The following is a 13,518-nucleotide window of genomic DNA, read 5'->3' as shown; positions in this document are numbered from 1 at the left end:
GTCTGAGTTTGCTTCATCCATACTCAGTGCTGAGACATGGACTCTGTTTATGGTTAGTGCCGCATCCCTGTTATCTCCTGACTTGAAAAAATTGTAGTTGCTGCTTTCTCTCTTAAGCTGCTTAAATTCAGCTCTAGAAAACTTCAATTGCAGTCACAGACAAGCCTATTCAGCTTGGGTTCCATGAAGCCCATCATGGTCAAATGGCAACTGGTAGGTTATGGGTAAATTGGGTTATTGTTGCACACAGTGTTTGTTTCCCTAAACTTTCCCTGCCTCCCCACTTCCCTGACATTTCCACTGCTGTTCATGGTGTATACACAACTCCATAAAAAAAATTGAGAAGAACCACCTCCCAACCTGTAAAAAGAAATGAGCAACTGAATTTAATGATTTTCAGGTGTCAACTTTGACAGAAGCTTAGTGGTTTGTGCTACTCTGCTGATTTAACAACATAGCGTATTAGAATGCCTTAAAGCACTACGTAATTTCATTGGGCCAGTTATGTAAACCCACACTTGTCTCCTGCCATCCAAAACAGGTTGTAAATGTAACAAACAAATTGTCACAGTATTGTTTGAAAAGAAAACAACCTTAATTGTTTTTGCTGTCTCTATTCAGATCTGTCTGTTGCAAAGAAGAAGTTCGCTGAATCTTTAAATGAATTTAAGTTTCAGTGTATTGGAGATGCGGAGACAGATGATGAGATCCATATAGGTGAGTTTTATTTTATTTTCTTCTTCTTATGTTATTAATGACAAGCTTCACAGTCCAAAAAGATAAATTATTTAATGACCATCATGCAAAATTGGTTAATAATGACTTGTTACTCCTTCTCCGACTTGTTTAGTTCACTCAGCATCTTATGTCTTCAGCGCTCACGCACTGAACGATTTACATCATAGGTAATACCTGCACATCTAATTCAGTTCATTGTAAACAACAAATGGTTCTAGTCTCAATATAGTCTTTGTAACCTATTACTCTTCCACTGTTCATCACTTCATTTAGAGTGGTATCTCATTGTCATGAACTACCTTTGGTTTGTGATGGATAAATGGGAAAAAAAGATGACCACCAAAGTATAGAAGATCAGAATTTGTATTTAAAATAAGTATTTACTGTTGTCATTTCTCCAAGTGATTGCCTCCAGTTCCCCTCAGGGTTCTAATTTGAGACAATGTTCTGCTTTTGGTGGCAGTTGGTTAGTAGATAGATTGTGTTAGTTTCAACTCTATTTCTTTAACTTGTGTTTTCCCTTATACATTTTGGTCTTCTACATAAATGAATGGAGCATGAGATCTATTTGTAACTGTAAATGCAGGGTCAGGCTAATGAGAGAAAGGCAAGGGCTATATGTTGAAACACCAGTGAACTATGCCACTGCATGATTCAATATATTCAGTTTTGTTTGTGTATTTGATGGCTACAATCTAATTTGTGCCTTTTTAATGCAGTGGCATAGATTGGTATTATTTTTTTCTATCAGCAATTTTAATCATTTCTATTGGCTAATTATACTTTCTTTCAAAGCGAGGTCACTTCAGGAGTTTGCAGGAGTTCTAAGGAGCCTTGAAGATGAGCGGGGGCGTTTGGTAAGTGATTTCTTAGGAACTACTTATGACATGGATCACTATGATTGACGTAAGAATAATATTTTATTTGGGAAATATAGAATGTGCTTTTGGAATGTTCAGTATTCTGTGGAATTTTAAGCAGAGATTCGGAGGCAAAACAACTCATGAATTGTTGGTGTAATTGAGCCCCCTCCTGGTTTGTACAGTAAATACATGCTTAAAACTTCAACATTTTAATATAATTGAATTACATTTTACTAAAATACAAAAGTTAAATTCTGTATGACTTTGGAAATATTTTTGCATGTTTGCTTTATCTTCACAAGCCATATGTTAACTGTTGTAAATGTATCCTTTTCTTTCAATCAACCTTGTAAAATGTATTATGACGCACTTGTGTTGCTATCATGTCCTAAGGTGAGACTTGAAACTAAAGATTTGGGCCCAGAAATAGAGCCACTATCACTATGCTGCAAGACATTTTTCCCTTACCCTTTATTTCATTACACACAATTAGCACAATATGGTCTCCAAGCCTATCATCAGGGAGTAGAGGGTCCGATTTGGTTTGATTAGCTGTCTGTTATATAACCTGTCTAATTTGACTTGCCTTTGACTTCAGTATCGGCAAACAAAATTGTTGAAGGAAAAGTATCTTGTGCAACAAGTGCATTTAATTCATTTTGCGTTGTTTAAGATTTCGCAAAGAAGCGAAGCAATCTTGTATTAGAGATGGCAATTAAGTAATTGTGGTTTACATTAATGCATTTGTCCCTTTTTGCAATACTGAAGGGTTCATGTTTCGAAATACCGCAGTTCGAGAGAAAGGTTGACCACCACCTCTCGGTACAGATAGAGATATGTGATAATTGTGGACTTTCCCAGTGTTCATTCACTGTCTAAGAAAAAAAAGTTTGTAATATTCTTCTACCTAAAAGCTGTAAGTGGGTATGAAGTGAGACAATTAATCAAGATTAATATTTGAATGCACGCTAATATCTATGAATAGACAATTGTATCTATGGTTACTTTCTAGATGCATGTAGCAAAGCTTGTAGCCAATACTGTAGGAATGATGGACAGTGTTTCCATTGCTATGATAATCTAGCTAAGAATAGGCAAGGGCAGCAAGTCAAGGGATATCAAGAGTTTGATAAAGAAAATGAAGGAAGCAATATGCCAGGTAATAAAAATATGAGAGGCATAGAATTGCATTAAAAACAGGGGAGGTTCTTGATAAGGGTAAAGAGTGTAGGGGAGTGTTTAACAAGGAAATTAGGAAGGCAAAGAGGCGAAATATTAAATTTATCTTCCAGGACCCCAGCAGTCTCATTCTTTGCCTCCCATAGCAGCTAGAGATATACCTCATAAGACCCTTGGGACTGAATCACCTTGATGCCTGCTAAAAGATTTAACATTTTCTCATTATTAATCTTAATATGTTTAGTACCTCACTACCATAAGTGCAATGCCTTTCTCCTCTGTGAATACAAATGAGAACTACTCATTTAAGACTTTATTCACATCCACTGGCTTCACACACCCATTTCTTTGGTCTCTAATAGGTCCTGCTCTTTCCATAGTAATTCTCTTGATCTTAATTTACTTATAAAAAGCTTTGGAGTTTTTGCTGATCCTGTCTGCCAAAGATTACTTTTATACAAAAATATGAAAGGCATAGGCAGTAGATGATGAGAATCTTTTCTCCATGGCAGACATATCTAAAACCAGAGGGCATACGTTTATGGTATGGCCGCCTGAGTGAGTATTGGAGGCAGGTACACTCCACATTTAAGAAGCATCTGGGTGTGTACTTAAAATGCCAGGGTGTAGTAGGCTATGTATCAAGTGTAGTTAAATAGGATTAATATAGTTTGATGTCTGTTGGTCAGCATAGACATGATAGACTGAAGGACCTTTCTCTATGCTGTATGACTCCATGACACTCCATTTACCACTGAATGTAAGTGGTAAAAAGTAACTATTTTCACAATTATGAATAAGACCATTGAATTGATAAGAGAGCAGGTAGAAGGGAGATGTAGAGTCACAGTGATAACAACACTTCACATGGTTAATGAAAATATGAAAGGGACCCCTTTCATACAAGTGATATAGCTTTGCTTATTGGTAAGGATATATAATGTAAATGCAATGATAGTAAAAACATCAACTCTAAATTGTCATTCTTTGTTTTGAAGAGAGATTTTTGTGGACTTGCACCAAGTGGATCTGCAATCACATCCTTGAGTAAAATCTGTATTAACTGTACCAAGACTACAAAGTGGCTATTTTAAAGTCACCAGAGCAGATATTTATCTTAACTGTGACTTACAGAAACAAAATGTTAGCTAGTCTATGAAAATTTAAATGAGGATATAGCTAACATTGAATTTGAGGTGTTTTTATGACCTGAAACTTTGATTTTGGTTGCTCTCAGAAATCATTCTTTGGATCATTGGAACTTTATTGAGGCTTGACATCAGAAACATATGCGAGTGTGAAATGAATTGTACCTGGATCAGGCAGATTTATTACAGGAAAGGAACTCCTGCTAAATATCAGAGTCATGCGTATCCATGTTCAGTCAACTTACACTGTTTATGAAGTTACACTTTTAACATTGCTTTGTTTTCATGTCAGATTGAGAATGCTGGTGATGTTTTAATCAGTCCATTGGAAAGATTTCGGAAGGAGCAGATTGGAGCTGCAAAGGTAATCTGCACCACTTTCTTGCTCCCTACCCCCTTATTTTGTCACATGAAATAAATTATTTTATTTGGCTGTACTAACAAGGAAGATAGAAAGTGAGGTCTGCAGATGCTGGAGATCAAAGTTGAAACTTTATTGCTGGAACAGCACAGCAGGTCAGGCAGCACCCAGGGAACAGGAGATTCGATGTTTCGGGCACAGGCCCTTCTTCAGGAATGAGCAGAGAGTGTTCAGCAGGAGTGTTCCAGCAATAAAGTTTCAACTAACAAGGAAGATAGTTGATGCCTGTTAATAATTGTGACATGGAGGTCTGCTTCTGAGACACAGAATCTGACCAGCTGCTCAGCTTTGTTGTTTTCAGTTCAAGTTGGTTGATAGGTCGTGAGGCTTTGCCAATTTCTTATCAATGTTTCAGGTGAGAAGAAGAACTCATGCAAAAAAAACTTCCAAGTCAGTTTAAACTGCACTTTCAATCAGTTTGCTTAGCTTTTGTCCCCCCCCCTGCCATTTGTTGGAATACTTCTGCAGGCATTATTTTGCTTGATCACACCCTTGTCCACATCTTTTAATTCCATGGTTGTACTTCTGTATATCTCATGCCTGCCATCCCTCCTTGTACAGCCTTGATCACTGCTTCCTTAAGGTAAAAGAATACAGATGCACTTAATCTAGTATTAGATGTTGACAAGGTCTCTTTTAATGATCAGTTCATTATGCTTTATGTAATTTAAAAGCTCTGTAAACAAAGATGTTTCTCTGGATTTCTATATTAAATCTTACAGTTATGATCAACAGCAAAAACAGAAGTTACTGGAAAAGATCAACAGGTCTGGCAGCATCTGTGAAGAGAAATCAAGGTTAACGTTTTGGGTCCAGTGACCCTTCCTCAGAACTGATCGTTATATCTTGTTCTAGTTTGCACTGGATATAATTTAATTTTCTGTGCCATGAACATCCATTCATAGTTTAAACTGTTCTATCAAATCCCCTTATGCTGTCCTCTTTTAGTGAAAAAATAATGAACTGAATGTTCTTGCTTGGCCACCTGCAGGTAATTTATCGGTAAATTGAGATGTTTCATTCACCACTACTTTTCTTCTGTGCAGGAAGCAAAGAAAAAATACGATAAGGAAACAGAAAAGTATTGCAATGTGCTAGAAAAACATTTAAATTTGTCATCAAAGAAAAAAGATTCTCATCTTCAAGAGGTAATTATTTGACCCCTGCATTTTACTGAATTTGAGAAACTGATTTTGAATCCAGAACCTTGTCATAGTTTTGAATTTCATTAACCTGGTTTAATACTGTAATTGACTATCTTCATATCCATTTTTAAAATCTGGAATGAGAATATGAATCTAACAACATTATTGGCCAATTCAGTACTTGGTAGGACAGTCCCAATGTAAATGAACAGTTCATGATTAACAAGTTTTAGTGCACATGACCAAACATGTGTATATCATGCACAAATGTGCCATTGGCCAATGCAGATTACCTGTAGATCCCAAAGTAAAATGCATTTATTTCAAGATTTACGTATTTCTTTGAATATAATTTCATAATTTTAAAGGTTTTAAGCATATGCCCTCAAAGTCGACACTTGTCCAGAGCAAAAAGGTGTAGTTTCCAAAACTTTTCCTGAAATGGAGGGTTTTTGAAATGGGTATAAATTGTGACCCTACCCTGGAACTTTTTCATTTCCTCAATACCTACCACCATAAGAGGTCTTAACCATGGGCACATTATTCGAAATACAACGAAGCCAAAGCCCTTATACAAGCTAAGATTGTATTTTTAGTTTTATGTTTAATTATAACTATATGCATATACATCACCTAATTCAATTTTGGAAGAACCCCTTGAACTCGATTTCTCTCGCGCTCTCTCTCGCGCTCTCTCTCGCGTTCTCTCTCGCGTTCTCTCTCGCGCTCTCTCTCGCGTTCTCTCTCGCGCTCTCTCTCGCGTTCTCTCTCGCGTTCTCTCTCGCGTTCTCTCTCGCGTTCTCTCTCGCGTTCTCTCTCGCGCTCTCTCGCTCTCTCTCGCGCTCTCTCTCGCGCTCTCTCGCGCGCTCTCTCGCGCGCTCTCTCGCGCGCTCTCTCGCGCGCTCTCTCTCGCGCTCTCTCTCGCGCTCTCTCGCGCGCTCTCTCGCGCGCTCTCTCGCGCGCTCTCTCGCGCGCTCTCTCGCGCGCTCTCTCGCGCGCTCTCTCGCGCGATCTCTCGCGCGATCTCTCGCGCGATCTCTCGCGCGATCTCTATCTATCTCTCTCTCTCGATATCTCTCGATCTCGATCTCTCTCGATCTCGATCACTCTCGATATCTCTCTCGATCACTCTCGATATCTCTCTCGATACCTCTCTCTCTCGATACCTCTCTCTCTCGATACCTCTCTCTCTCGATACCTCTCTCTCTCGATACCTCTCTCTCTCGATACCTCTCTCTCTCGATACCTTCTCTCTCGATACCTCTCTCTCTCGATACCTCTCTCTCTCGATACCTCTCTCTCTCGATACCTCTCTCTCTCGATACCTCCCTCTCTCTCTCGATATCTCTCTCTCTCTCTCGATATCTCTCTCTCTCTCGATATCTCTCTCTCTCGATATCTCTCTCTCTCTCTCGATACCTCTCTCTCTCGATACCTCTCTCTCGATACCTCTCTCTCTCGATACCTCTCTCTCTCGATACCTCTCTCTCTCGATACCTCCCTCTCTCTCTCGATACCTCCCTCTCTCTCTCGATACCTCCCTCTCTCTCTCGATATCTCTCTCTCTCTCTCGATATCTCTCTCTCTCTCTCTCGATATCTCTCTCTCTCTCTCGATATCTCTCTCTCTCTCTCGGTATCTCTCTCTCTCTCTCGGTATCTCTCTCTCTCTCTCCATATCTCTCTCTCTCCATATCTCTCTCTCTCCATATCTCTCTCTCTCCATATCTCTCTCTCTCCATATCTCTCTCTCTCCATATCTCTCTCTCTCCATATCTCTCTCTCTCCATATCTCTCTCTCTCGATATCTCTCTCTCTCGATATCTCTCTCTCTCGATAGCTCTCTCTCTCGATAGCTCTCTCTCTCGATATATCTCTCGATCTCGATATATCTCTCGATCTCGATCTCGATCTCTCTCGATATCTCTCTCGATATCTCTCTCTCTCGATATCTCTCTCTCTCGATATCTCTCTCTCTCGATATATCTCTCTCTCTCGATATCTCTCTCTCTCGATATCTCTCTCTCTCGATATCTCTCTCTCTCGATATCTCTCTCTCTCGATATCTCTCTCTCTCGATATCTCTCTCTCTCGATATCTCTCTCTCTCTCGATATCTCTCTCTCTCGATATCTCTCTCTCTCGATATCTCTCTCTCTCGATATCTCTCTCTCTCGATATCTCTCTCTCTCGATATCTCTCTCTCTCGATATCTCTCTCTCTCGATATCTCTCTCTCTCGATATCTCTCTCTCTCGATATCTCTCTCTCTCGATATCTCTCTCTCTCTCTCTCTCTCGATATCTCTCTATCTCTCTCGATATCTCTCGATATCTCTCGATATCTCTCGATATCTCTCGATATCTCTCTCTCTCGGTATCTCTCTCACTCTCTCGGTATCTCTCTCACTCTCTCTCTCTCTCGGTATCTCTCTCTCTCTCTCTCTCGGTATCTCTCTCTCGATCTCTCTCTCTCTCTCGATATCTCTCTCTCTCTCTCGATATCTCTCTCTCTCTCTCGATATCTCTCTCTCTCTCTCGATATCTCTCTATCTCTCTCGATATCTCTCTATCTCTCTCGATATCTCTCTATCTCTCTCGATATCTCTCTATCTCTCTCGATCTCGCTCGCTCTCGATCTCTCGCTCTCTCGATACCTCTCTCGCTCTCTCGATACCTCTCTCGCTCTCTCGATACCTCTCTCGCTCTCTCGATATCTCTCTCGCTCTCTCGATATCTCTCTCGCTCTCTCGATATCTCTCTCGCTCTCTCGCTCTCTCGCTCTCTCGCTCTCTCGCTCTCTCGCTCTCTCGCTCTCTCGCTCTCTCGCTCTCTCGATCTCTCGATCTCTCGATCTCTCGCTCTCTCGATCTCTCGATCTCTCGATCTCTCGCTCTCTCGCTCTCTCGATCTCTCGATCTCTCGCTCTCTCGCTCTCTCGCTCTCTCGCTCTCTCGCTCTCTCGCTCTCTCGCTCTCTCGCTCTCTCGCTCTCTCGATCTCTCGATCTCTCGATCGCTCTCTCGCTCTCTCGCTCTCTCGCTCTCTCGCTCTCTCGCTCTCTCGCTCTCTCGCTCTCTCGCTCTCTCGCTCTCTCGCTCTCTCGATCTCTCGATCTCTCGATCTCTCGCTCTCTCGCTCTCTCGATCTCTCGATCTCTCGATCTCTCGATCTCTCGATCTCTCGATCGCTCTCTCGCTCTCTCGCTCTCTCGATCTCTCGATCTCTCGCTCTCTCGCTCTCTCGATCTCTCGCTCTCTCGCTCTCTCGCTCTCTCGCTCTCTCGATCTCTCGATCTCTCGATCTCTCGATCTCTCTCTCGATCTCTCGATCTCTCTCTCGATCTCTCGATATCTATCTCTCTCTCTCGATCTCTCGATATCTATCTCTCTCTCTCGATCTCTCTCTCTCTCTCTCGATCTCTCGATATCTCTCTCTCGATATCTCTATCTCTCTCTCTCTCTCGATATCTCTATCTCTCTCTCTCGATATCTCTCTCTCTCTCGATATCTCTCTCTCTCTCTCGATATCTCTCTATCTCTCTCGATATCTCTCTATCTCTCTCGATCTCGCTCGCTCTCGATCTCTCGCTCTCTCGATACCTCTCTCGCTCTCTCGATACCTCTCTCGCTCTCTCGATATCTCTCTCTCTCTCTCGATATCTCTCTATCTCTCTCGATATCTCTCTCTCTCTCTCGATATCTCTCTATCTCTCTCGATATCTCTCTCTCTCTCTCGATATCTCTCTATCTCTCTCGATATCTCTCTATCTCTCTCGATATCTCTCTATCTCTCTCGATATCTCTCTCTCTCTCTCGATATCTCTCTCTCTCGATATCTCTCTCTCTCGATATCTCTCTCTCTCGATATCTCTCTCTCTCTCTCGATATCTCTCTCTCTCTCTCGATATCTCTATCTCTCTATCTCTCTCGATCTCTCTCTCTCTCTCTATCTCTCTCGATCTCTCTCTCTCTCTCTATCTCTCTCGATCTCGATATCTCTCGATCTCGATATCTCTCGATCTCGATATCTCTCGATCTCGATATCTCTCGATCTCGATATCTCTCGATCTCGATATCTCTCGATCTCGATATCTCTCGATCTCGATATCTCTCGATCTCGATCTCGATATCTCTCTCTCTCTCTCGATATCTCTCTCTCTCTCTCGATATCTCTCTCTCTCTCTCGATATCTCTCTCTCTCTCTCGATATCTCTCTCTCTCTCTCGATATCTCTCTCTCTCTCTCGATATCTCTCGCTCTCTCTCTCGATATCTCTCGATCTCTCTCTCGATCTCGATCTCTCTCTCGATCTCGATATCTCTCGATCTCGATATCTCTCGATCTCGATATCTCTCGATCTCGATATCTCTCGATCTCGATATCTCTCGATCTCGATCTCGATATCTCTCTCTCTCGATATCTCTCTCTCTCTCTCGATATCTCTCTCTCTCTCTCGATATCTCTCTCTCTCTCTCGATATCTCTCTCTCTCTCTCGATATCTCTCTCTCTCTCTCGATATCTCTCTCTCTCTCTCGATATCTCTCTCTCTCTCTCGATATCTCTCTCTCTCTCTCGATATCTCTCTCTCTCTCTCGATATCTCTCTCTCTCTCTCGATATCTCTCTCTCTCTCTCGATATCTCTCTCTCTCTCTCTCTCTCGATCTCTCTCTCGATCTCGATATCTCTCGATCTCGATATCTCTCGATCTCGATATCTCTCGATCTCGATATCTCTCGATCTCGATATCTCTCGATCTCGATATCTCTCGATCTCGATATCTCTCTCTCTCTCGATATCTCTCTCTCTCTCGATATCTCTCTCTCTCTCGATATCTCTCTCTCTCTCGATATCTCTCTCTCTCTCGATATCTCTCTCTCTCTCGATATCTCTCTCTCTCTCTCTCTCTCTCGATATCTCTCTCTCTCTCGATATCTCTCTCTCTCTCTCTCGATATCTCTCTCTCTCTCTCTCGATATCTCTCTCTCTCTCGATACCTCTCTCTCTCTCTCTCGATACCTCTCTCTCTCTCTCTCGATACCTCTCACCTCTCTCTCTCTCGATACCTCTCACCTCTCTCTCTCTCTCTCGATATCTCTCTCTCTCTCGATATCTCTCTCTCTCTCTCTCTCTCTCGATATCTCTCTCTCTCTCGATATCTCTCTCTCTCTCTCTCGATATCTCTCTCTCTCTCTCTCGATATCTCTCTCTCTCTCGATACCTCTCTCTCTCTCTCTCGATACCTCTCTCTCTCTCTCTCGATACCTCTCACCTCTCTCTCTCTCGATACCTCTCACCTCTCTCTCTCTCTCTCGATATCTCTCTATCTCTCTCGGTATCTATCTCTCTCTCTCTCTCTCTCTCTCGGTATCTATCTCTCTCTCTCGATCTCTCTCTCTCTCTCTCGATCTCTCTCTCTCTCTCTCGATCTCTCTCTCTCTCTCTCTCGATATCTCTCGATCTCTCTCTCTCTCTCTCGATATCTCTCGATCTCGATATCTCTCGATCTCGATCTCGATCTCTCTCGATCACTCTCGATATCTCTCTCTATCTCTCTCGATATCTCTCTCTATCTCTCTCGATATCTCTCTCTATCTCTCTCGATATCTCTCTCTCTCTCTCGATATCTCTCTCTCTCTCTCTCGATATCTCTCTCTCTCGATATCTCTCTATCTCTCTCGGTATCTATCTCTCTCTCTCTCTCTCTCTCTCTCTCTCTCTCTCTCTCGGTATCTATCTCTCTCTCTCTCTCTCGGTATCTATCTCTCTCTCTCTCTCTCGGTATCTATCTCTCTCTCTCTCTCTCGGTATCTATCTCTCTCTCTCTCTCTCTCTCGGTATCTCTCTCTCTCTCTCTCTCGGTATCTCTCTCTCTCTCTCTCTCTCGGTATCTCTCTCTCTCTCGATCTCTCTCTCTCTCTCTCGATATCTCTCGATCTCTCTCTCTCTCTCTCGATATCTCTCGATCTCGATATCTCTCGATCTCGATATCTCTCGATCTCGATATCTCTCGATCTCGATATCTCTCGATCTCGATATCTCTCGATCTCGATCTCTCTCGATCTCGATCTCTCTCGATCACTCTCGATATCTCTCTCCTCTCGATATCTCTCTCTCGATATCTCTCTCTCTCTCGATATCTCTCTCTCTCACGATACCTCTCTCTCTCTCTCTCGATACCTCTCTCTCTCTCGATACCTCTCTCTCTCTCTCTCGATACCTCTCTCTCTCTCTCGATACCTCTCTCTCTCTCTCGATACCTCTCTCTCTCTCTCGATACCTCTCTCTCTCTCTCGATACCTCTCTCTCTCTCTCGATACCTCTCTCTCTCTCTCGATATCTCTCTATCTCTCTCGATATCTCTCTATCTCTCTCGATATCTATCTCTCTCTCTCTCTCTCTCTCGGTATCTATCTCTCTCTCTCTCTCTCGGTATCTATCTCTCTCTCTCTCTCTCTCGGTATCTATCTCTCTCTCTCTCTCTCTCGGTATCTATCTCTCTCTCTCTCTCTCGATATCTCTCTCTCTCACGATACCTCTCTCTCTCTCTCTCTCGATACCTCTCTCTCTCGATACCTCTCTCTCTCTCTCTCTCTCGATACCTCTCTCTCTCTCTCGATACCTCTCTCTCTCTCTCGATACCTCTCTCTCTCTCTCGATACCTCTCTCTCTCTCTCGATACCTCTCTCTCTCTCTCGATATCTCTCTATCTCTCTCGATATCTCTCTATCTCTCTCGGTATCTATCTCTCTCTCTCTCTCTCGGTATCTATCTCTCTCTCTCTCTCTCTCGGTATCTATCTCTCTCTCTCTCTCTCTCGGTATCTATCTCTCTCTCTCTCTCTCGGTATCTATCTCTCTCTCTCTCTCTCTCTCTCGGTATCTATCACTCTCTCTCTCTCTCGGTATCTATCTCTCTCTCTCTCTCTCGGTATCTATCTCTCTCTCTCTCTCTCTCTCTCTCGGTATCTATCTCTCTCTCTCTCTCTCTCTCTCTCGGTATCTATCTCTCTCTCTCGGTATCTCTCTCTCTCTCTCTCGGTATCTCTCTCTCTCTCTCTCTCTCGATATCTCTCTCTCTCTCTCTCTCTCTCGATAGCTCTCTCTCTCGATAGCTCTCTCTCTCGATAGCTCTCTCTCTCGATAGCTCTCTCTCTCGATAGCTCTCTCTCTCGATAGCTCTCTCTCTCGATAGCTCTCTCTCTCGATAGCTCTCTCTCTCTCTCTCTCGATAGCTCTCTCTCTCTCTCTCTCGATAGCTCTCTCTCTCTCTCTCTCGATAGCTCTCTCTCTCTCGATATCTCTCTCTCTCGATATCTCTCTCTCTCTCTCTCTCGATCTCTCTCTCGATCTCTCTCTCGATCTCTCTCTCGATCTCTCTCTCGATCTCTCTCTCGATCTGTCTCTCGATCACTCTCGATCTCTCTCGATCTCTCTCGATATCTCTCTCGATATCTCTCTCGATATCTCTCTCGATATCTCTCTCGATATCTCTCTCGATATCTCTCTCGATATCTCTCTCGATATCTCTCTCGATATCTCTCTCGATATCTCTCTCGATATCTCTCTCGATATCTCTCTCGATATCTCTCTCTCTCGATCTCTCGATATCTCTCTCTCTCGATCTCTCTCTCTCTCTCTCGGTATCTCTCTCTCTCTCTCGATCTCTCTCTCTCTCTCTCGGTATCTCTCTCTCTCTCTCGGTATCTCTCTCTCTCTCTCTCGATCTCTCTCTCTCTCGATCTCTCTCTCTCTCGATCGCTCTCTCTCTCGATCGCTCTCTCTCTCGATCTCTCTCTCTCGATCTCTCTCTCTCGATCTATCTCTCTCGATCTCTCTCTCTCGATCTCTCTCTCTCTCGATCTCTCTCTCTCTCGATCTCTCTCTCTCTCGATATCTCTCTCTCTCGATATCTCTCTCTCTCGATATCTCTCTCTCTCTCGATCTCTCGATATCTCGATCTCTATCTCTCTCGATCTCTCGATATCTCGATATCTCTCTCGATCTCTCGATATCTCGATATCTCTCT

At 42.8% G+C, this 13,518-nt stretch overlaps 1 protein-coding gene across 9 annotated transcripts in view; it reads left to right on the top strand.

The window, feature by feature from the left end:
* Window positions 1-13,518, top strand: part of LOC122556611 (rho GTPase-activating protein 26-like) — a 304,349-nt gene that overhangs the window by 77,600 nt on the left and 213,231 nt on the right. For all 9 annotated transcript variants that reach the window (XM_087995295.1, XM_087995300.1, XM_087995299.1 and 6 more), the window contains exons 2-5: window positions 622-717; window positions 1,534-1,595; window positions 4,221-4,292; window positions 5,396-5,497. In XM_087995295.1, the coding sequence (XP_087851421.1) occupies window positions 622-717; window positions 1,534-1,595; window positions 4,221-4,292; window positions 5,396-5,497 (332 nt within the window). The remainder of the gene's footprint in view (window positions 1-621; window positions 718-1,533; window positions 1,596-4,220; window positions 4,293-5,395; window positions 5,498-13,518) is intronic.

Source organism: Chiloscyllium plagiosum, unplaced genomic scaffold (genome assembly GCF_037043375.1).
Source record: "Chiloscyllium plagiosum isolate Xiang-an unplaced genomic scaffold, Cpla_swu_hap1 HiC_scaffold_16, whole genome shotgun sequence".
In the NCBI taxonomy this organism is placed as follows: Eukaryota; Metazoa; Chordata; class Chondrichthyes; order Orectolobiformes; family Hemiscylliidae; genus Chiloscyllium; species Chiloscyllium plagiosum.
The sequence above is the reverse complement of the archived record's forward strand: the minus strand, read 5'-3'. Positions and strand labels throughout refer to the sequence as shown.